Below are 25412 nucleotides of genomic sequence, written 5' to 3'. Positions count from 1 at the left end.
TTAAGAAGCTCAGTGGTGATTCATCCTGAGCAAAATGATCGACCAAGTGAGCAGATGTGTGCTGCCACTTTAAATCCGTCAGATCAAGATTCCACAGCCCCACTGGAGTTTGCATTTATGGTGTGATGCGATAAAAGTAATGCACTCAACAATATGTGTGCAGCGATATCACAACGGATAATTCTAAAAGTCTGCTTCTAGGCCGGCCACCCCAGAATACTTTAATGACCCATTTTCAATCTTTTCCACGCTGATAACGAAGAAGCAAATGGTCACACACACACCCAGGATCTTTACAAAACTGCCCTGCTGGCGCCACATGAAGGGGTCTGTGTGAGAAACTGAATGCAAGTTTTCAATTCCCATTAAATAGCTTGACATGATTTATAACGCTCTGGTTTTTACTGCTGCAGCTCATGAGTTTCACTAATATACAGTATTAGTTAAAGGGGGTATCTGAGGCCAAAATCGCTCCACTGAAGCAGCAACAAACTCTACTGTTGTTAAACAGCTACTTTAAATGCAAAAACAAAAGGAAGATTCTTGAACAGAACCATGATTGAAGATGTGTCATTCAGACCTGTGGGCAAAATTATGCTTTTATACATTTAGAAGTAAAATCTACTACAACATCCGGGGTAAAAAAGGGGAATGACAGGTCAGAAGATTGTGGTGGAGCACTCTTTCTTGGGAGCTATAAATGTCTTTTAATCACAGGTGGCTGCGCTGTACACACATTCACTCCAAGGACTCGGCTTGTCACAGTTCTCTGTAGGACTGTGAGATGGTGATCGCTTATGACTTTTATACTTTTTATTTTTGCATAAGAGCTCAACCAAATCTCTTAAATGATTCGACACTCACCAAGGCTGGATTTCTAGGATGATTTAGAAGACGCGTTTAAGGTGTTTCAACAACAATCGTATAAACATCTGCAGAGTTATTGAGAGACCTGCTCTAGTAGAAGAACTCACATTTCCCCGATCCTTAAAACTCTTCACTGGCTGCCAGTTTCTTTCAGGATACATTTTTAAATTCTGGTTCTTACTTTCAGAACTTTCATGCGCAGACTCCTCCTTACATCAGTGATCTGATCCACCCTTACACCCCAGCTCGGGCTCTGAGGTCTGTGGATCAGAATCTACTGATTTTTCCTGAACACACTTCAGGACCAGAGGAGAGAAATCCTTCCAGGCTGTTGCTCCTAAGCTTTGGAACGATCTTCCTCTGTGTTTGATGATCTACTGACTCCTTCAAGAAACATTCTAAGACCTTTTTATTTGTTCAGGCTTTTTCCTAATTATCTTTTAAAGTCTGTATTTTTAACTAGGTATTGTTTTGTTGTTCAAGCGCCTTGTGACCCTGGTCTGTGAAAGGCACTTTACAAATAATAATTACTTGCTATCTTAAACACAAACAAGCTCACACATTGGCACAAAGCCTAAGTCAAAGTTAGTAGACACACACATACAGAACACTATCGTCAGCATACCATCAAATATACGTACATAGATGCAAATACACAAACATCTTGTTGTAACCAGTCCAGAACTCTTGCTGATTCTCCGTTATTTGAGATGTTTTTTCATGTACTTAAATGTAGTTTTTTGCAGGTTAAAGTTGGTCTGTGAATAGAATCCTGACATTGAACCAGTCCCTGGTATAAAAACGGTTGGGGACCCCTGCTTTACATGGTAAAATACATCCCAGTGAGCTTTCAATCATTTATATAATGGACTCAACTGGAAGGAGATTTGACTGGTTAATGTCTGAGACAAGTGTTTTCCAGACTTGGTTCTGAGCACCAACACACGCACACAAGCAGTCTGTGAATAAACTATCAATAGTCGTTGCTCGGACAGGAACTTTATATTAGGGTCCAACAAAAGGGCGCCTCCATCGTCACCACTTCATCGAACCATCCGTCATATCCAGTGTGTGTGTGGCTAACACAAAAAGATATGGAAACTGTCATATAGTAAAGAATTAGGGAATCAGGGGGACTTGTGGGAGGTCGCAGGAAGGGAGTTGAATGAAAAATGAAAGATGAAAAATGTAGGAGAGGATCAGCCATGACGAACGATGAGGATATTTCTGTCCTCAGTGCTTGATTAATGGTGGCTTCACTAGTAGGTGAATTAGGCTGCCATATATAGAATTCAATAAGACTGGAAGTAAATGACCTGTCTGCTTCCTGTATGGAGTGGAACTGTCCTAAAAGTATTGTCTGGCGCGAGAAAACAATGAACCCTTTGATGATGAAAATATTACTGGCAATTAAAGATGAAAAAGAACTTCTATTGTGAAGGTTATTCTAGAACTCTCATCAGGACAACAAAGACAAATATAAGAACGCAAAGTCAACATCCAGCAGTTCATTAGTAGCATTTGTGAGTGTAATGAGGAAGAAAAATGCTAAATGGTAACAGAAGAAAGACGCTTATGCAATCCTGATCACGGACGTGTAAGGAAATGAGAAGGTTGTGCTGCGTCTGTTTCCAGTTTATCACAAGTAGGGTCTGGTAATCACTGCCCTGACTGAACTCAATCACTGGACGATGCCATTGATCGTGTGTTCACTAATGCAGGTGAGGCCACGGGCTGTTCATTCCTAATTACCTGCTGCTTTCTTTTCTACATGGAACGAGGAAAACATTGGCAAACACAAACCTAAACTATTTTATCTTTTGAAGTATTTGTGCGGCTAGATCGCGGCAATAACTACAGAGAAAAATGTTGCTGGTTCGAATCCTAAATGCACCTGATGGAGAACTCAATGCAAGGAATTGTATCTAAAACTGATTGTATCTAAACATTTAACAAGAAACGGGGAAAGTGCTGCACTACGGCCATTTAAACCTGTATTTATACAGCCTTCATGAGGTCAGAGAAACCATAACATTGCTCATGTGGAAAAACGGAATGTTCGGCATTAATATCCCACGATTGTTACTCTCCGGGCCTCTTATTATTATTATTCATTCTCCTTCTTTTATTGCACTTCTCACTCCCCACACGTCAAAAATACATCAAAACGTGTGGCTTGATAGGACTCTTGCTGCTTTTATTTTTCTCACCAGAATATAATTTTTCCCTACGCAAGTTGCAAAAAACTGCGATTACTTCCCCATAAGGAACGAATGTGACGAGATAAAAAATGTCACAAATCTGCAACATCTCGTGCTCTGGCATACGTTCGCGTAGAAACACCATTCCAGCTTTAAAATGTAGATAAAAGTTCAACTGATCAACGGGAAATTTCACTCTTTTGTAGCTTTCATAGATTTTTCGTCACTGGGCAAAGCGTACAGCCCACTTTCCCGATTTCCCAGTGCGGAATTGTCTAGTTGTAATAGCCATTTACTTTTTTAGATTGTGTTTATATTGATATTTCAAATAAAAGAATCAACATTTGTTTTTATCTTCACCCAAGCTTTTTGGCTTCATCGTCTCTCAAACTACTCTCAATATATAACATATGCAGAGTGTGGTGATATAGTATTTAGGTGGCCCTGATGAGGTCAATAATCTTAAACCACTGGCTATAAAATATATCTTGAAAAAATACTTGTTTAAATCAAACATATTTCTTTCCATCATTGAATCATTTTTTCTTTTATTATCATTTTAAAAGAAATACAAAAAAGGTAAGTAATTTTTATACCATTTGTATTCACTTTAATAATTAATGTTTTTTTTTTTTTAATGATTTATTTATTAATTTAAATTATTATTATTATGATTAGACATATGAATATTGTCACCAGATTTCATCTTTACTTTCAGAGAGTTCTTGTAAAAAAGCGCACGTACCGGTGGACGCCGCTGTTGCACATGACGATGTGTGTGGCTCCCAGACGAGAGCAGAGCTCAGAGGCCACGGTGAGCAGCCCGACTCCCGAAGCCCCGCAGGCGGTGTACTGACAGGCGGCTGTGCGGCGGCTGCTGATGAAGCTCTCCATCAGACGGTAGAGCTCCTCCAGAGCATTCAGAGGACGCAGGAGCTGGGAGACGGGGAGACAGGGGTGAGCATCAAAACCACTTTTCTGTTTTGCATGTAAACAGTTGTGATGTATGTGCGGTGTCAACGCTTTACGTTACCTTGTCAAGGAGAGCAGCTTTGGGCGCCGAGCTGGGCGGCATGTTGGACTGATCCATGTAGAAAGCACTGGAGGACAAGACACAAGTGTTTGGTAAACCAAAAAATTCAGTAAATTTAATATAGCGAGACTTCAGAGAAAGAATATTTCTCTTGGAATTGGTTATTTATTATAGTTATTTGCTGGTCAGGCCAAAAGAAAACTGAGAATGATTCATCTTTTCAAGGTACTGTGATATGAGCAACACATTTTAAATATAAATGCAGGACAAATAAATAGATGAACGTTGTTGATAAAATGTCTTCAGCAAATCTAGCGTCAGACTTTTTAATATAATTTATAGATCATCACGAGTACAAGTCATGAAACTTAAGACTCCTGAAATGTGCGTTTAGAATGAAATAAACAACAACACCATACACCCATTTTACAGAAACAACTGTCTTTTATCATCCATGAGCCAAAAAACATGCATGCAACAAACATGACATACTCAATGAGTGTTCATGAACAGCATTTTTGGAAACATCATTAAAGTAGCATTGCAGAATGGCAGCTCCCTCATCACACGCTCCATTTAAAAAAGTCATGTAATATCTTCGGAAGTGTTGGCGTCATTCTCTCTGCACCATTAGGTCACTGGGTACGCCAGGAGATTTTTTTTCTGGAAAAAGTAGGCCACCTACTCATTATTGTGCACCATTATCTGAACATCAATCAGGAGAGTCACTTGGAATCTTCTATGCAGAAACACAGCGTAAGCATCTTTTGTACTGGGCTTCACTCCAAGAACCCTTGCGTCATTCTTTCAAGGGGTCAGTCTGAGGGGTGCAGTACAACATTCCTCCACTGGAGGCGCCACACGTCTTTAATATCCCTAAGAGAGACCGTTGCAATGAGGCCATTTGAGTTTGAGTGCTACCGATGCCGACTCAGCAGTCTGCAGCTCCATCAAATCTCAGTACGTCAGTGTGTGCTAAAAATAGATGCACTACATCACACTAATGTCAATGTCAAAATATTTTAACTAGAAACACAAAAGTAGGCCCACATGCTGTGTTTAAAATCATAACAAAAAAAGAGGCGACGCCACACTCCGAGGGAAGAGGATTGTTTACGAGCAGTCGGCTCTTCTATTCAGCGATTGAATTCGGGACAGCAGGCTTTCATTATGACAACTGTGTTTCAAGTTAACAACACTGGAAATACTCAGTTGAAGAGGATTTTAATTAGAACTCCTCTAATTAAAAAAGTAAGCATAAACACAAACAAATAGATACAATTTTTTATTTTTTTTAATGAAAGATTAAGATAGTCAAGAGTCATGGGGTTAAAATGAAAAACTAATTAAGTAACTGATTAGAATTAATCTGCTGTATTTTATATGCATTTATATTAAGCATATCGAGTACAATAATCCCACAATTACGGCAAGATTATTTTGCTTAAGAACGCCTAGAGAAAAGATGTTATTTTATTATATTTAACCTCATTCTCTCTCTTTTATTTTTTTAAAAGATTTTCTCTGGATTAAGATTAACCGTTTTCCTGTCAAGACCATTGTATCATGCTACGGTTTAAATGAACAAAAGTGAGCCTGTAAAGTAGTGAAAATTTGTAGAAAAAGTAAAGACACACTCTATCTTGCTGCAGAGAAACGGTTATATTTTTTTATGCACTTAACCTAATTAGCGCTATTTTATATTTCTGAATGCTGTTTCATGAAAATAACTTCTACATTAAACTGTAGTTTCCTCAGAAGGCATTAAATATGTTTCTGTACAATAAGGATTTAACAAAATCCACAATATCGACACAAAATATATAATATTATAATATAATATAAGAGGAATGACATTATAATTTTCTTTGTACTGCTCCAGGAAAAAGTCAGTTACAAGGGATTATTGTAAATACACTGATAAATCATAATTACTGAGCTAGACAACCTACTGTGGCTAAAGAAAGTGCAGACTTTAATTCTGAATAATCCAACTAAACCAGATAACATGGAACATTGAAGTGCTTAAATGCACAAAGTAATGCAATGTAGCATGACTGATCCCTTATTACAAAAACACATAATTCCAGTGGAAAGAATGACTGATTATATCTGTGTAAAAGAATGTCCAGCTGCTATCACCTTTCATGGCTCATCCATTTTAACAACTTTGCAAATTCCCAAGTGTATTACTAAAGGTAACAGGTTGTTGAAAGTCCACAAAACACTTGGCTTGATTTTAAATTAGTGTTGTTAGACTTTAATAACTTTAAAGACAAATTTATTGCTGTTTTACTTGGAAAGTGTGTTCCAAAAGGTCTTGTGACTACGACAACTGCAATGCAACTTTTTTTTTTGTGCAACCACCACCGCCAACTAAGAAATATATATAGTGTATATAAAATGTTGTCACTTACAAGAAGCTAACAAACACAAACAAAGTCAGTTGTGATTCAAGAATGCACCTGGTACCCAAATACAGTACTGTTCCCATCTGGGTGTGTTTTTTGTTCAAGGCTGCACAGTTTTCCACTTCCACAAACGACATCATTACATGTCAGACAACAACACAGCAGGACAAAAGCAGTACAAAGGATACTCAGCTGTCTGGAAAATGTTGCATTCAAAACTCTAACAGCAGGTACTGCTTGTTATCAGTCCAGCTGCTGTGGCTGCAACTTCACCTTCCTCTGGCTTATCGGTCGACTGACCAGAGGCTTATCACAGAGGACTTAAATATCAGTTTGAAGGAGAAATCTTCTCTACAAGTGCCCAACTGCGTTCCTATCATGCTTGATGGAAAAAAAACAGAAGTCTGCAAGATGCTGGGTCTGAAAACCTTCAGATGAACACTTGCTAGGGTGCTTCTAAAAACATCATCTAGAGAATCAAAACTCACTTCATTGGAGGGTTCTAAGGACAAAATAGCAGCAGTCGGTCTAGAACTGGCATGTGGTTGAAAGAGAACCTGCAGAAACTCTGAACCCATGATGTTTTTTCAGCGGCTTTGGAGTACCTTAGAATCACTTAGTCAAGAGTGAGAAGGGCATTTTCCGAGGCCACACACAGAGTGCAAACAAACCTTGAGGGCAGCTAAGAACACACATCCAATACAGTATAAGGTCGCCATCCACCAGCCATTTATTTTTCCATTAACAAAGCTATTTAGGTTGAAACTCAAGCTGTGTCTGTAAAAATGTCTCTTTCCTCTCGGTCGCTGTAAGGCTTCACATCACCAACAAACTCTCTTGACTGAATCAGGTCTTCTGAACTTGCTAACTAGCCAACTTCCCACAATTCCAGAACATTAATACGTCTACGTCGGTGCTTTCTTCCGTCATGTTGTCTGTGTAACAAGCAATTACACTTTCTAAAAATCTTCTCTGTCAGCTGCCACTGACTTTCTGGAACAAATCTTAACATTTTTTTCCCACCCCCGAGGAAAATCAATTCCAAAAGCTTTGATATGAAAGAAGACTGCCCATGTAATCAATGTCAGAAACATGATTCAATGATTCACGACTTCATCTGTCCCTTTACTGGCTTTAGTCTACAAGCATAACATTTGAGTGAACAGGTGTGCGAGTGTGTTAAGTCTTTGTGTGTATCTTTGAGCACACATTTGCATGCACGCTCAGCTTTTGGAAGACTGGAATGTATCCTGGATGCCAGATGTTAAATTAAAATCAATATAATTTGATGTTACTTCAGCACTTTCACAAAGAAGCTCTGCTCCCATTGTTGATGCGTGTGCGCCCTAGAGAGAAATATACACAATAAAAGGTAATCAAATAAGATCTTTATCATGATCTTCCAAATGGACTTCTTCAATATATATATTGTTTCTGATGGATAGTTTTTTATTCGGTATTGTTGGCAAATTACTGAGCTAGAATGTTACATGTATGTTATATTAGATATTAACAAAACAACTGAATGACACCGAGTCAGATAGAAGATACACAATCAAAGCATGGGCTGCCTAGGTTTACATCTGGTAGTCATATTGAAACAGATTACACAACTGTAACACAGTATAAAAAGCCACCAAAGACTTGTTTTCTTTAAAGGGAAGTCGGACACTGACATGAGATGTAAGTTTAATGTTTCTCTCTCCTTGCCTGTCAAGTAAAACTTCCGTGACTTTTGTACCATGTCAGATTCCTTACCTGACAGGTGTTAAATGTTGGACAAGTTTGCTGGTCAATAGTTGAAATCAAAAAAAAAAGAAAAATATGGGTGGAATAGAATCATGATCAGACATTCCAGATTCAATGCTAATGCTACTTTGGAGCCCAAGACATAAAATGGCCGATCAAACCAATCGTACCACGAGCACCATAATGTACTGACACGAGCACCATAATGTACTGACACATTATATGATGAAAAAGTTTCAATAAGACTTGCTCCACTGCCTAAACAAAAACAGAAAATTTCTATATACTCATTATTCCTCACACTACTTATACTAGTGTTTTACGATTATGTGTGAATTTGATTTACCAACAATCAATCACGCTTCGAGGTGGAAATGTATCTGAATTACTTCTGAACACGATCTGCGAACGTGTTTCTTCACAAGCCGTGACGGAGTTTGCTTCAGTCCAGGAAGGGCTGGTCTATTCCATTTTTATAGCACCGACGAGAATACTTTATTTTCTTTGTTTCAGCTTCCCTCACGACAATCAGGGACTCGGGACTTTGCGCCACAACTTGGAGGCATTTTAAGTCAGTGGCGGTATCAAAGAATCTAAGCAACAGATGTCACAGGGGCAGCGTGGGAACGGGATCAAAACCTGTGACACCCCCTCCTCATACAGCACCCTATAAAATCATCCCCCTAATACCTTAAGAGGTGAGGGGCCTTTGAAATATTGATTCACTCCGGTGATGACGGGAGGAAAACGTGTGGGTTTTATGACACGCTATGTGTGCGACCATGAAGAGGTTGAGTTTAAATCAGTCAGTGTGCCGTGATGAATGACACTTACAGTTATTAAATCTCCCACAAACCCCTGAAGTGAGTGCCGGCGACTAATGAGGGTTTTCCAGGAGCCCTCGCCTCTCGTAAACAGCTCCCTCCGTGTTGACACCAGAATGTGTTTGTACTTGTGTGTGTTTGTGTGTCGGTGATACTGCAGGTCATTTCCTCTTCCTACGCTGCTCTGCCTCGTCCCACCTCCTGCCAAACGTTCACGATGAGCTTTATGTCAACTGCAGTTTTTTCATGTGAAAGCCAGAGGTAAACAACATATGCACATCAAACACAGGCGCAGGTTCATGATTATTATGACAGTATAAAGAGAAAAGGGTGAGAGGGTTGTTTGTTTACGTCATGTGTGTCAAACAGCGGAATGTCTGGTGAGATGCAGATGAGCTCTAATGGGGTCTCGGGGTTGGAGGGAGTCAGACACATCACAGTGTCTGGAAGAAAAGCAAACCTCTTAATTAAAGTTATTTATACAGCCAAGAAATGTGTTGTGTGTTACGACACGCTTGAATGCCCTGAGAATGTTAATGGCAAGAGGAGAGAGATATGGATTAAAGAGTTTTTTTGCCAAGACAAACGACGGTGAACGGAGCGATACATTTGCATTTCCATACCTTAAACCTAACATCGTTACTCGTATAAATCACAGCTCTCATTCATTTCTGATCCCGGTCTGACAAAATCTGCATCAAACACGATCGACACCTTTAAGATACCAATCAGGACTTTTTTCGTTTTAACAATAAATGTATAAAAACAACCTTCTTAACCCTCCTCTCAGGACCTTCTCAGAGCAGACAAATATCACAACACATCGTTAAAACAGAGGCTCATTAACTCACTATAATGAATCCATTAATCTTTCTCCCATTAATACACACTCCATCCAATGAGAACCATGGCCTCAAACTTATTTTCCTTCAACTCCAAGAACTCATGCAAAGACAGAAACATGTCAGAGAAAGATTCTATTCCCTGTAGAAACATTTTTGGTCAAAGGGATCAGCGAGAGTCTTCACTAATACATTTGCAGACGGTCGAGGGAATCTTCCGTCTCTGACAGCGTCTCCCTCACCTCCACACTATTATCTGATCTCTGACACGTCTTTTGTCTGTAGCGACCTCCTCTGTTCTTCACAATTCCCCGGTTCAATTTCCTGTATTACACCGCCTATGGATTACTCTTTCAGCATGAGATCGTGTCACTTGTTCTTCTCTATGCTCCGCGACAATTCATTTTTCTGGAGATTGATTGGGCCATTCTACAAAACCAGTGACATTTACACTGAGAAATTGATAATTAGAAAATAAGACAGATATTATGTCTGAAAATGTTTCTCAACCTCAGAAAGTATCCCTTTTAACTTTGCTCTTTTTATTGCAGCACTGGTGCCATCCATTTGAAGTATAATCCCAATGTGGGAAGAATAATAATAGATACGTTTTATTTTCAGTTCAGATTTTTACTTATTTAATAAATGCATCTTATGGGTGGAATGGAGCACTAAGGAACATGTAATCAACAGTAGAACAACAACATAGGCATCAATCATGGTTTTTTAATAATTGAATAATGACATTTTGGTTTCAAATTGTGAATTTAGAATTCCTTTTATTGGTGCTAATACTATTTCAGACTTGTGAAGACATGAACATGGTACAAATGAATTTGTATTTATAATGTATTTATAATTTATATCTGCTATCACATGGGTAACAAATGGTTTGCCACAGTTGGAGAGCTCTTGAAAGGCGCCCTAGTGACATAAACATATAATGCAAATAAACTTGTTTGGGAAAAATAGATAAAATAATGGTGTGTGTGAAAATACAATTATAAAAGAGCAGTGTTGTTAGAAAGAAAATAGAAACATGTTGACATACAGAAGATAAAAAAAAGGCGCCTTTCTAGACCAGGGTCACAAAGCGCTTTAACAATCAAAAACAATACACAGTTAAAGTATATACTATAAAAGCTCAAGACACATAAGACAAACACAGGAGTCCCAGAAAATCAGGGGAAAGCCTGCACAAATAAGAACGTATTCAGATGTTTCTTGAAGGAGTCAGTAGATCCATCATACAGATCCAGGAACCATCAGTAGATTCTGATCCACAGACCTAAGAGCCCGAGCTGGGGTGTAAGGCTGGATCAGATCACTAATGTAAGGAGGAGCCTGACCATAAATAGATCTGAAAGTAAGAACCAGAATTTTAAACTTGATCCTGAAAGAAACTGGCAGCCAATGCAGAGTTTTAAGGATCGGAGAAATGTGAGTTCTTCTACTAGAGCGAGTCAGAAATCTCACTGCAGAATTTTGTATTAACTGCAGGCGACACAGATCCTTCTTGTTTAGACACAAAAATAAACTGTTAAAATAGTCCAAACGAGAAGACACAAATGCATGGATTATAAGCTCCAGATCGTGTTGTGACATAATTTTCCAAAGTTTTGAGATTTTTCTCAGTTGAAGGAAACCGTTTCTGGTCAGTTTTCTGCAGTGTTGAACTAGAGACGTGTGTTTGTCAAATACAACACCCAGGTTTCCCTGGCTCAGTTTGACAGACTGGCGTCAGTCTTGTTCCTTGCATAAGTTTCTCCTAATTTGTCTTGTTTTCCAGAACTTAAATACCTTCATCATCTTTTTTTTATTCTGGCTTCATCCTCAACATTAAGAGAAGAGCATCTTTATTTCGCACAACCCAGAGAATCCACCTAAATAGTCTGTGTTTCCAGACAGGGTGTCAGGTAAACCGAGACATTATGAGCCGGTTTCTTCCCCTTAGCTTCACTACAGAACAACCCACCGGTTTCAGATATTCTGCATGTTATTTTTGTAAGTCACGTCTAGGAAAATCCTTTCATTCAGACACCTTAACTTGAGTGTTTGGAAGCGGGGTACCATCTTGACCCCACGGTTCACTCAGTTCACTGTTGATCTGTCACTCAGCCTCTGGCTCCGCACCACCCGTGTGGGTTTAACCCGCACTGCCCTGGCCGGGCTCCAAGGACAACGAGGTGCTTGAGGTTAGAAGGCTGCCATGGAGAGAGCAGTGACATCACGGCTCGGTCTGTGGTCAGCACACACACACACACACACACCAGGCGGCCGGCGAATGAAAACAACTGTTGCTGTTGCAGAGAACGATATTATATTCAGCTCCTGTCCAAAACTGGCTGGGAATATTTACTTTACTACAGGAGTCACCCGAGAATGTTCTGGGTGGGAGCAAAGACAGTGTGTGTGCGTGTGTGCATGTGCGTGTGTGGGGGCGTGCGTGTGTGTGTGTGTGTGTGTGCGTGTGTGTGGAGAAAGTTGTCTGCTGACATTTTGTTAGTGTTCGCCAATTATCCGCATGAATGAATCAGCGGCGGCGTTGAATTAAAAAATGATATTTAGATAGTGATGTTAACAACTTGACAAGAAAAGTGATGAGTACATCCAGGCGGGTTTACAACCATGTCATCATTTAGTGAATGTTTATTTGAAAAGAAAATACTGTTTTAGCTTCACTTGAACAGCTTGTTTGTGGAACAAAGAGGTCGACTATTACAAATGCGGAAGAAATGCTTTGTGAGCTAAAGTTTACATTACCCGTTTGTACTTTTACCTCAGTTTTCAACATCCCAGGTTCACTCCTGACCTAGTTTGACATGTACATTTGAAATGACTGTGAGGTCTATCCTTATCTTAAATCCTATCAGAAAGCAGAAAACAAAACTATTCTAATGACGTGTGTAAAAAAAACTTGCAACTGCAGCGATACTTTTAGACAGAAAGAAAACCAACAAAGTAATTGTAATTGTGTATTTATAAGTTGTGTTGAGAATGTTTTTGTAAGTTAAATATCACTTTAAAACTGCTGCAGCAGGCAGTGAGAATGAGGAGAAAACCCAGTCGACTCTAAAACCATCTAAAAAAAAATGAGTATTTCTCTTTTGAATGTAAAGTAAATCTGTTAATGTCATCTCTTTTTTTTCTTTTTTTTAAGTTATACTATACTTCCTATCATGTTATACAACAGTTGTGTTATTACAGTTAAAATAGTAGGATTTTAAAAATGAAGCTTATAATGTAAAAAACGCACTCAGAGCACATTTATTTACAAACGTAAGGCAGTGAAGTCAAACTAAATCTGGATTAAATTGTAGTCCGTTAGTGGTTGGATGAGAACACGCAGTGGTCATAATCTGTATTTCTAAGCAGTTATTACATTCACTACCTTTAAGTCTCTGATAGAAATAGATAATTTATTACAAAAAATACATTGTACATTATACAGATGTTATGATGAAACTATGCTGGACGAGCTTAAACATTCACTGTACACTGGAGGTATTTCCATGTCCACGTTAAATCTATCATATGTCCAACATCTGCAACATTATTGTCTAAGGAATATAAGATGTGGCTCCTACTTGTAACTTAAAGAAGCTTTCCTTTCATACAGCGAGAAATTAGAAAATATTTTCATTGTAAAGTCTCAGCACAAATGATAAACATCTGTATGAGCCTCAAGCCTCAAATGCCTAAAGAGAATATTGGGGGAAAATGTCATTTAATTTTCGCACATGAAATGATCTGGACTCATCCATAAAGCTAACGAAGGATTTTCAATGAATGAAATGCTTCAACCCCTTCAGCTCTCTCCATACTGAGGTGAAGTTCTGTTCTGTGCTTAATTATCCGAACAACCAGCAGCAGATGTTTGGTGGGAGCTGAAGTGATGCGACAGACTCCCCGTCATGAGCCCGATGAGGGTTACAAATGGAGCATGAGTGACTCTCTCTATTAAGCCATATGGTTTTTATGGTCCAACCACATCAAGCATCATTTATTATCACTAAATCTAGTGTTGAGGATGAACTGTGTTCATCAATTATAGTCAGGCAGGAGCTGGACTTTACAACTCAATCTTACGTCTAAATCAACAACCAATTGAGCAACAGATGGTTGTTAGCTCGCTATCATCTGCACGGATTTATCACATCACAGATGCAAGAATACATTCAGTGTTTTTTGTTGTAAATATTATGAAAACTTGTGTGTCTTTGTCTCAGTTAACAATGTATATAATGCACAGGATCAGTAACTTTGTATGACTCTCCTTAAAAAGTCTCTGCACTTCTCTCATTAAACTTAAACATCTGTATAACATAAGGAAGCAGCGACTGTTGGACGACCCTGTCTCAGCATCAACAAAACACTGTGCGCTCTCCTCCAATCACTGATGTCCTGCTGCGTGTCTTCCACAGCCGTAATAAAACAGGCTGAGGTTCCGTCATCCAATCACCTCGACAACTTGCTGTCAGCCAAGTGTGACTAACAGGTGCGGTCAACTTGAAATACTCCTTTCAGATGTGTGTTGCCACCTACCGTAACCTCTTGTAGTACTGTTTGACCTTGTCCAGCGACCCAGTATTGATTTGAGCTTGGTATTCTTCCACTGAAACGTTGTCTCTGTAGTAGTAGCCCTCCATGCTCTCCAGTGCTGGACAGAATAAACCAGAGAATATATTTATATATATATATATAAATGACTGACATGAATGAATCCATGCAAAAAAACGTGACTCTTAAGTAAGTAAGTAAGTAAGTAATTTTTATTTGTATAGCGCTTTTCCAGACCAGGGTCACAAAGCGCTTAAAAAAATCAAAACAATATTCAAAAAATATATACTTTAAAGGTCAAAAGTGTTTAGCTTCATCCACACTTCTAAAAGTGCCTCAAACAATTTGACACTTGGCTGTGAATTTATTTCTTTTATTATTTCCTTTAATTTAATTTAAATATTTCCTTTTAATTTATTTTTATATTATATTTAGTTAGTCTTAGTTTGTGGTTAGTTTTTGTTACAAAATGTGCATAAATTATACACATATACACACATATATATAATGTTTTTTAATTGAGAAATTGGAAATAACAAAACAGCGATAAGCTTTCAGTTTACAAAAAAGTATGTACCCCCACAAATCAGATTAAATAAATATGGGGCAGTTATATTGGTTTAAAAGAAAAATATATTGAGTGTCTTTAGTTGATAATATAGAATTATATGAGTTTTATTTATTTGTATATAATTTATTAACATGTTATATATATATATATATATATATATATATATATATATCCTGTTAAAAACATGTTGAAGAAAAGAAGTATACAATTAAATATAAGAAAAAAGTAAAATATATATATAATGTTTCCCTTTAATCCCAAAACATAAAATTACAAATAAATCATGTGTATTGTCAATAATCCTGTTTATAATGCTTACAATTTTTTTAAGGTTTTATACGTTACTCTGTGTCTAGAGTGATTTCTTTGATTCAGTATTTTCCTGCATTAGAACCGAGAGACGAACATGAGCCAGTATTTGAAGTCTCTCCACACTCTGAACCCTTGTGACTCAAAGCCAATAAACTATGCAAAGCAAAAAGACATTTTAACGTCGCCTTTCATCATTAGTTACCTTGTGTGAAGAGCACCGGGTAGATTTTGATGCTGCCTCCGCTTTTCAGTCGAAGGGGCAGCAGAGAGAAGTAGAAGCTCTCAAGGTAAAAGCAAATCTTCAAGGTCTGGCGAGTGCCTTCTACTTGGTACGAAATGGGCATGTCTAATGAGAAGAGTGGAGACGCCAACGTTAGCACATGAATATTAAGTCCTAAAAAAAACATCTTGAACAAGAATGTCGTTTCAGGACTTACTGGCCACGAGTGGTTCTCCTTCAAACTGCTGAAAGTAGAAAGACACCTTCTCCAGGTCAGACAGGGCCACCTGAGTGTCCTCCAGCATGGCTTGTTCATCCGTCTGCAGAGAATCACAATGAGATAGGAGTAAGATACACAAGTCTATCCCAGCATGGAGAGCATTTCTACAGATAATAACCAGTGGCGGCTTATAGACTCCAAGCTATTGGCCTTCTCAGGCTCAACATGTAAACCCAAGGAGGCAATCTCGCTAAATTGCAGCACTGTGTCAGCGAGCTGGTCCAGGCTGCATTAATAACAAGGAAAAGGCTCATATCTTTCTGCAGAGCGCTGGATTCCATCCTGAGAGAAGCTCCATTAGCTTTGAATGCCCACTTGAGGAGGCTTGAAATACTTAAATAAATCACCTTAATGATGTTGTTATCTGCCAACTCGGAAAATCTATCTGAGTAATTAAAGGTTTTGCAGAAATACGCGAACGAAACACTTGATTTAATCCTAATTAATACACACCAACACCAGCTCTGGTAAACAAAATCATTACAGAAACAAATTTAATGTTTTTAATTTAACCAGACTTAAGGATTTAATGAAAGTTATGATGCTACATGTGAAGAGGAAATCACTCTCTGCTCTTCTTTTTGCAGCTTTGAATAGTGAAGTATAAAAAATATTACCCCAGTGAAGAGCATGTGGGTTCACATAAATGTCATACATCCTCAAACCAGAGGCTGCTGGTGCTAGTTTCACTGCCAACTCCCTCTCTCTCTCTCTCTCTCTCTCTCTCTTAGCAAGCACCACATGCAGATGCACAAACAACAACACAAGAGGATTAGAGCGTTCAAATAAAAAACAACAACATTTTACATGTAAACCTAAAGTAACAAGTTTCTATGAATTGAACACAAACAAAAGTCAAATCTTAATTTCAAGCCGTCTTTCTCGAGGATTTTAACCGGATTTTCCTGCTGGTGCCGATGTTCCCTGAGCAACTGGCGTATAAAACCATGGCAAGGAAAAGACACACACACACACATCCAGGAGTGACGGCATGAGAGGAGTGAAACTCCCACCTGGGCCTTTAAAGCCCTTCCTGAATAAATGTTCCTCTCTATAAACACCCTGTCAAGTATAAGGCTCCGTATCCACTTCCAAATAGTCGCAGAGTTGACGCAGAATGATCACAGATGTTACTCTTGACTTGACTAAATAAATCAGGAGATGAACAACGAGATATATTGGGAAAGATCCATCTTGATCGGAATATTAATCTATTGTATGATGTATGATGAAAATTAAACAAATGTTAGGCAACACAATTAATTCATCTCTCTATTATTCTATGTGGCTTTCATTCATTTTCCCTCTTTTACAAAGTGATTCCCAGATGTCAGTTTAACCCTTGTAATATACAAGGGTCAACGTGACCCGAAGGCCCGGAAACAAATGTGTTTGTGGTATCCCTTTTTTGCCTGCACCACTGCATATGTATTTCTGGAAGCCAGGGATGTTATTCACCTTGATCCAGTGGCAACACAAGGGATACCAGAAACACATTTGTTTTCAGGCGCTTTCGGGTCACTTTGACCCTGAGAGTACACAAGGGTTAATTGTATATGTCTAGAACTGGACTGATATCTAGTGCTAATGTACAGCACAGTAGAAAAATCACTGATTATTTTTTTTGTACATTTTGACAGAAAAGGATCTTTAAATCAAATGCATGTGTTTTATTTATTTATACAATTTTTTTGTGAAATAGTAAAGATCATTAAATGATGAATACTTTTTTAGAACAGCAAACACAATTATTATTTATTTAAGACTTTTTTTTGACCCCATTGTATGTAGAGATTTGAAAAAAGGGTGAAAAAATTAAAATGCTTTGAAATAAAATAAAATACACAACGTACAAAACTAATGGAGTAGAAAAAAAAGTATATATACATATATACTTTATATAACAATAAAATACACTGTATTAAATAGCTGAAAAACTAAAACATCTTTATGTACTCAAATATATAATGTAAAGTCCGAAAAGTGATAAAAGGTAAAACATTAAGCTTGAGCTTCTTTTGCATCAGTACATTACAGTCGTTTTATCATCTGTTTAACATGCAAATCTCACAGTGTTCCACTTTCGTCGGGTATGAAACAAAAATATTAATATTCCATCATTCAGCCTGCAGGGCCACGTATTTAGCATCACACATGAGGGGAAACTTAGCAGTAAACAAACAAAGTGGCGCAGATGTCCGTCTGTGTGTGCACAGGCTGTGTGTACAGATATAGGAGCAGATAAAATGAGGTTCAGTGTGTGTGTGTGTGTGTGTGTGTGTGTGTGTGTGTGTGTGTGTGTGTGTGTGTGTGCTCACCAGATTGGGGGAGAGGAGGGACTGGAAGTGGAAGAGCAGACCAGTGCTGGCTATTTGCTCCAGCCACCGCCTCCCTACGTCCTGCGCCTCCTGGAGCTCCTGCGTCTCCTGGTCCAGATCTCTGCTTATATTATAGAACTGGAAGAAAACCAGTCAAAATAAACTTCAATTAGAACTGGGAAAATCTATGAATTAATAAAGGTGACCTATATTCTACATCTACTTATATTGCTCTCTAAGAAGGTCTGGTTTGAAAGGTACTGACATTTTTAATACCTAAATTATATTTTCCCTGTTACAAATTGACCCAGTCAGAGAAGGAAGAAGTGACACAGACCTGGTGGAGGACGGCCAGGAGGTGCTCGGAGAAAGCACACACGGCTGCGACCAGAGACTGTGAAAAGACCATGTCACGTCTCAACTGGATCTCTGAGTCTGAAAATAGAACGATTGGTGAGATGAGTGAGTTAAATTGACCGTTAGAAAGATAATACAGTCCATACAGTTCTCTTCATGAAGTATATAATGAACGTCAGAGAATACTAGTGAGTGCTCAGCGCAGGTGTTTTACTACATGAATGTAAATATTGTCACCAGCAGCATCTCTTCAGTCAACAAACATATCAGCTTCGACCAATCACAGTCTCTCCTGCAGCCGCGTCCACACAGTTACAAGACTCTCAGTCTCAGTCTCAGTTTAGAGCAGCTTGTAAACATTGGTGCAAACTATTATCTTCTCATCAACCGACTTTATCTTCTATCACTTACACTTAAAGGGTCTTTATATCATTAACAAAGTCTAGAGCCCAGCGTGGACTTCAGCATCTTTTAGTGCCTTAACCAGTCAGAGGCTAAACATTGATGATTGGCAGAGGGAATATTCAACAGAATTCCCATGAAAAAAAAAAGGTAGTACATTTTAATCTTGAATTGTCTATTAAATTCCCCGTCTTTCCCCCAGACTTTGTGACAGGTACTTTTCCTTGGGATATTTCAGAAAGAGACTACATTTTCTCCATTTTTCAACCTATTAGATTTTTTATTACATTTCTAAAAATAAAACATATTCTCTATTTCAAGTATTTCTAGGGGTGTCAAATATTCTTGTGAAAAATGAATGTACGGAGCATGATGGGTTTAAAGTTCTTCAAAGACTCTTACTACTTCAACTATCTTCTAAGCAAATATCCAGGGTCTAGTGCATCTTTAAACAAAAGTCATTTTCCCCTTTTTGTGGATGGAAAAGTTTGTGTATGAACGTACCCGTGTACTGCAGTAGAACCAGCAGCAGTCGTGTCTTCACCTCTGAAAAACAAATAAATGGAATGAAAACTATAAAAAAGAAACTTCTCCTCCGTCAGAAAACATCATTTCTCATAAATCTGTTCAACTACATTGTTGTTTATCGCCACTTTAAAGTTAGAGAGGTAAAGAAAGAGCTGCAGTAAAAGATAAAGCTCTAACTCTGGATGTGATTATATCAGTGGCTGGTTTGGATGAAACGGTGGAAGAAATACAACATTTCATAATGACATAGAGGTGATAACGACAGACCGGGCCGTGCATTAATAACAACAAGTCTGTCCAGGAATAACAAGAAGCTGCTGTCCAATAAACACATCACGTTTCATAACAAGATTCTTGGTGCAGACCTCCTGATAGATTCCTTTGACTGGACGTTTCCAAAAGGATCTATTTCTAGAAGGTGATCGAGACCAGAACAATTTCTGCGGCCAACATTTACAAGGATGTTTCCCTCTAGGATTGGTCAAGAGAAACAAGCACTTCTGGGCCGCGACACATTACCAAGAACAATATTTAATGTTTTTGTGTGTGAGTTGGAAAAAGCATTGAAGCCCGCTGACCTTCCACGGATTTAGCGATGGCCTGTGTGAGGGCCTGGACGCTGTTGGGAAGGTTCCATGGATCCTGCTTCACGTGAAGACGCAGCCTCTTGGTGTAGTTCACTCTCGGCTCCATCTCCTGCTGAAAATCTACAACAAAGTCATGAGAGTTAGAGAACAGAGCTTGCTGAGGTGAACAAGCATCTTTTTTTTAAACTCTATCTTTTAGTTTGTTTGAAAACTGCACAAGCTTTGAAGAAGATCTGTTGGATTAACTGTTTAGGCCTCGAGGGACTTGTGAGTGTTTGTTTCTCAACGACTTATGAGGAGGAGGAGGTGGAGGTGACAAGCGGGGTAAGAGATCAGATGCAGGAATGCTTCATTGGTTAGATAATCCTGTTTTCCTTCCCATCATCCACACACATTAGTGGAGCTGAGACGGATCAGAGCTGATCAAGGCCTACAAGTCCCTGCTGGGGGCGCTCACATGAAAACATAGATGCACAGTGAAGCAGGAGGAGCTTTTTTTTCAAGGATCAAGCACTTTTTTAAAATAATTAAAAAAGGCTGATTATATATATGTGTGTGTGTGTGTGTGTGTGTGTGTGTGTGTGTGTGTGTGTGTGTGTGTGTGTGTGTGTGTGTGTTTGTGTGTGCGCGTGTCTTATTTGCATATGAGATTAACACTAGTAAGTTTGATACAGACGACTAAATAAGGCAATTTTGAAAACACAGCAAGTATTAATGATAACTTAACGTTGGTTAGTAGTTGAAGACAGCGTGAGATCAACCACTAGAAAATAACTGACACAGCACATACCGCTGCCAAGGAACTCACTAAACAAGACACTATAAAAACATACAATAAAATCAGAAACTACTTTTATGAATTAGAGTCCCTCTCCATACAACCTTTTCCAAGCTTAAAAAGATCAAACGATTAAGTTCAATGGATGTTTAATAATCAATATCAGCACAGTTTTGTCGTCACATAAAAATACATTTGTTGTAGTGATTCCATTGTGTGTTATGCTTTATAAAAGGTTTATACATTTTGCTAAGCATGTGTTTAGCGTCGATAAGAGGCCATACAAGTGAACGACAAAACCTTCAACATCTTCCTGGATCCAGATGACAACAGAGAATCACCAAACTTGAGTAACCACTTCTTCCTCCCGTCTTAGCAATTTTCAGAAAGTTTCATTGAAATACTTTTCTGTTTATTGACACGTTACGTCTTCTGGGGAGGAGCATATGATTAAATTAAACTTGATCGTAGTGAGAAAGCATTGACTCATAAGATTTATAAGGCCTGCCCGGTGGTTGATAAAAATCCAAATCAAAGTTATATTTGTGACCTGAAAAGATGCCAGTGTTTATTATAAGAAAATTGATGGACGTGTTTGGTTCAGGAGGAGAAGTTAAAGATGATTAACATCGATCCAGCCTCCAAGAACACAATATCGAAGACTTGTGTTATAGTTTAGTAAATATACATTTAGTTTGGCCTTGGACCTCGTCTGTTAAAGGTTTGAGTTTATTGACATACACTCTGTTCATGACTCATGTTTCATAAATCCACTTTACTAGAATCATAAACAAGAATCCATCTGTGAAGGTCAAGTTCTCATGTTGTGAGTTCGATGTATTTGTGGTTACAAAACTAAAAACTAACAAGGTTTTACAAAAATATCTGGGCGTCTCAAAAGAACATGGAATCCACTTCTCCAACATCTGTGTTATCACACGAGCACTCGCACGCAAAGACGTATATCACAACAGGAAGCTTTCGCCTGCTCACGTGGGCGGATGTGACTTTTTGGAACATGTGTTTTCTTTTTTCCAAGTTGAACCGCCGGGGAATATAATCCACGGTTTCCTTTTCTCCTGAAAGTTCAGCCCAGCTAGGTCTCTAAAGACGCAGCTACACACCACATGACTGGAATCCTCTTATTAATGTTACACGGCAGCAGAAATGAAGGTGCGTTGATCGATGCCGTGTTTTACCCTGTAGTCCTCTTCCAGGTGTGAAGCATTTGGTCTGCTCGAACGCTCGTGCGACGACTGCCCCGCGCAGCACGCTGCTGATGGAGTCCACCTGGGGGAGGTGCAAAGATCAAGTTGAAACACATGCTCCCCCACTTGGCTGAGGGTAAACACAGAATACAAAAAATGTTTGACAAAAAACAGACAAATTCAAACACAAAAGCCTTGCAAGACTGATTTAAAAACAAAGACAAAAGTTTATAGCAGAAAACTTATCGTTCTTATTAAGGGAATTATCGGCTTTTGTGGCCCCCTATTGTTACGCTGACAAAACTGCTTTTCATTGTAGGGCAGGGGTCTCAAACTGTCCAGGGGACCACCAAAATTACATCATTGTAAAGACTGGATCAGTTTGGTGAATCTGAAATTCGTTCAAATTATCTTTTATCCTTATTTACTGCACATATTTTCCCAAATGTTGTTTCAAATGAACACATTTGATGCAATAATCTATCTCCATAACTAGAATCTATTTTTTTCTCTGCATGAGAGGACATGCGATTCTATTTTCAGGTTAACACCTCAACTTCATCTCATCCTTCAACTGGCAGGTGTCTGAGAAAACCTCCATCAAGGTGAAAACCTGAGAATGATTGAACCTCCTCAGCTGAAGCTCATCTTCCCCCCCGACCATGACCGCCAGTGAGAGGTCGAGACATGCTCTTAACTTCAATAACACATGCTTAACTGCAAATAGACTTGAAGATAATTGGATATACATATGAAAAATGTGGATTAACTTTGTTAGAAGAGGATTTGCAAAACAAAAAAAAGGTTCTTTGTCGACAACAGAAGACAGTGTGTTTGCTAGAATACATTTGAATATTTTTGCTTTTCCAAGATACTGGTCAAATGGAAACTTTGAGTAGGTAGAAAACAAAAAATTAAGCAATTACTTTTTTTTTAATGACTAAAATGAATACATTTTTTTTGCAGGAAATGCTCAACAAGTTGTTTTTTTTCCCAGCCAAGCATTTCAAACTTAAAATTCCTCCAATATAAATCTAAAGTAGATATAAATAGGTCTATATTGATTCAACACAATCAGATACATGGGGTTATAACTTGGTTCGGGTGGATAATACATGTAACAGACAGCTTAGAAACCCAGCCATTAGCCTTCTCACCTGGCTGAACAGATGTTCCAGGAAGCTGTGGAGCCTCTTCTGCTTATCGTGAGACAACCACACACTAGAAGGGATCTCATCTCCTGCAGAGCAGATAATAGTGTGTCAATATTATTCCAAAGGCTCGCCAGAAAATACTGGGCTATAATTTGAAACAGACATGTGGTATGTGTGTTGTTTTAGACGATGCGTTTGTGACAAAGACATCCTCGGAGGCCAAGAGAAAGGATATCTGACAGGATACACAGCTGTGCCAAAACAAATTCCAGCTGAGACGTCACATCCAATCACGGTGAATATTCGGAATTCTCAAAGCCACAATATAAACTGCTGCACTCGCAGTATGTCAGAGAGTGATCGTAGCTGACTTAACATGACGTCTATTCAAGTGTTTTTTCAGACGATTGGACGGAGGTGTGTGTTTACCAGAGTCCATCTCGTCACTGTGCACGTATGAGCTGCAGTGGCTGCTGCACATGCTGGTGAAGGAGGCGATGGAGTTTCTGTTGCTGTTACAGTCACTGAAGAATGAGAATGAAAATCAATTATTCACAGAGAATTGTATTTTTTTAACTGCTTAGTGCTAATTAATTTTCATATTATATTTTCACATGTTTTTTATATATTATTTATTTTTCTAAACAAAGGAATGCATTTAAATACCTAAAGGTTTGTCAATATATCACTAATTGTCACTAAAGACACTAAAGGCGCCGACGAGGACGGCTGCCTCTTCCAGTAGCTCCGCAGCAATTTCTATAATTTTCTGTTTTTTATTAATTTTTTACTATAATCTTTTTAAATGGATACTTTTGAACATGGAAAGAATCGTCTTGTTTACTCAAGAGAGGATCTACTGTCGCTGAAGTCAATGGCACGGGCTGGAGATCGCCACAAGATCCCGATCGAACTTCAGCGCCGTTACAGAGGCTGTCGGGCAGGGAAGAGACTAAAGGCTAAGCTAACGGACAATCGGAGACGTCACAGACCAACGATCCCAACGATCACGATGGGGAACGTCAATTCACTGACGAATAAGATGGACGAGCTGTCTGCCCTCAACAACCAGCGGATCTACAGAGAGAGCAGCTTGTTGATCTTCACGGAGACGTGGCTCACGCAACTGACTCCGGACTCACACGTGGATCTGCCGGGTTTCAGCTCCGTCAGAGCGGACAGAGACGCGCGCGCGTGTGGGAAGCGCAGAGGAGGAGGTCTGATCATGTACGTGAATAAACGCTGGTGTAGCCCGGGACACGTTACTGTGAAGAAAGTCTCTTGTTGTCAAGATTTAGAACTGTTGGCTGTCAGCATGCGTCCATATTATCTACCGCGTGAGTTCAGTCACGTGATCGCGCTGTGTGTCTACATTCCTCCGAGCGCTGCGGCTGCATCTGCCTGTGAGAAGATCCACACAATGACAGCTCGACTTCAGAATCAACATCCTGACGCGTTTATCATCATCTCTGGAGACTTTAATCATGCCAACCTGGACTCTACTCTGCCTACTTTCCATCAGGCCGTGGATTGTCCCACCAGGAATAACAGGACAATTGACCTTCTTTATTCCAACTTGAAGGACGCCTACAGAGCCAAACCTCTTCCTCCACTTGGAAGGTCCGATCACAACCTGGTCCACCTTCAGTCACAGTACACTCCTCTGGTGCAGAGACAGACTGTGACCACTAAGACAATCAGAAAGTGGACACCAGCTGTGGAGGACGCCATCAGAGACTGCTTTGAAACAACAGACTGGGATGTGCTGCTGAGGTCTCATGGTGAGGACATCGAGGGACAGACACACTGTCTAACAGATTATTTAAATTTCTGCTTGGACGTTGTCGCCCCTACTAAGACTGTCCGCTGTTACCCTAATAATAAACCGTGGGTAACAAAGGAGGTCAAGGATGTCCTTAACAGGAAGAAAGTGGCATTCAGGAGCAGAGACAGGGACGCCATGAGGTCAGCTCAGCAGGAGGTGAAGCGATGCTTGAAGGAGGCAAAGGACACCTACAGGAGGAGGTTGGAGGAGAAGCTGAGCCGAGAAGAAATAAGAGAGGTCTGGGATGGTGTTAAAACCATCACTGGACACAAGACCAAGGCCTCTCTGACTGCAGTGGACACGGTGGATGAGGCAAATGGACTGAACAACTTTTTCAACAGGTTTGAGCAGGTCACCTCACCCTCACTGCTGCCCGCCTCAGGAC

General features: G+C 39.3%; 1 protein-coding gene across 1 annotated transcript in view; it reads right to left on the bottom strand.

Annotated features, from left to right (window-relative positions):
- Positions 1–25412, bottom strand: part of prex2 (phosphatidylinositol-3,4,5-trisphosphate-dependent Rac exchange factor 2) — an 88870-nt gene that overhangs the window by 7697 nt on the left and 55761 nt on the right. Inside the window, exons 27-38 of the mRNA XM_087788954.1 lie at positions 23632–23726; positions 23206–23288; positions 22040–22130; positions 20054–20182; positions 19452–19493; positions 18526–18623; positions 18189–18326; positions 15808–15910; positions 15573–15716; positions 14473–14587; positions 4102–4168; positions 3814–4004 (exon numbers count right to left, since the gene is read on the bottom strand). Coding sequence (XP_087645080.1) covers positions 3814–4004; positions 4102–4168; positions 14473–14587; positions 15573–15716; positions 15808–15910; positions 18189–18326; positions 18526–18623; positions 19452–19493; positions 20054–20182; positions 22040–22130; positions 23206–23288; positions 23632–23726 — 1296 coding nt within the window. The remainder of the gene's footprint in view (positions 1–3813; positions 4005–4101; positions 4169–14472; positions 14588–15572; positions 15717–15807; positions 15911–18188; positions 18327–18525; positions 18624–19451; positions 19494–20053; positions 20183–22039; positions 22131–23205; positions 23289–23631; positions 23727–25412) is intronic.

The sequence above is a fragment of the Callionymus lyra genome, chromosome 4 (genome assembly GCF_982586985.1).
Source record: "Callionymus lyra chromosome 4, fCalLyr1.hap1.1, whole genome shotgun sequence".
NCBI lineage: Eukaryota > Metazoa > Chordata > Actinopteri > Syngnathiformes > Callionymidae > Callionymus > Callionymus lyra.
Note: the sequence above shows the minus strand (reverse complement) of the source record. Positions and strands in the feature narration are given on the sequence as shown.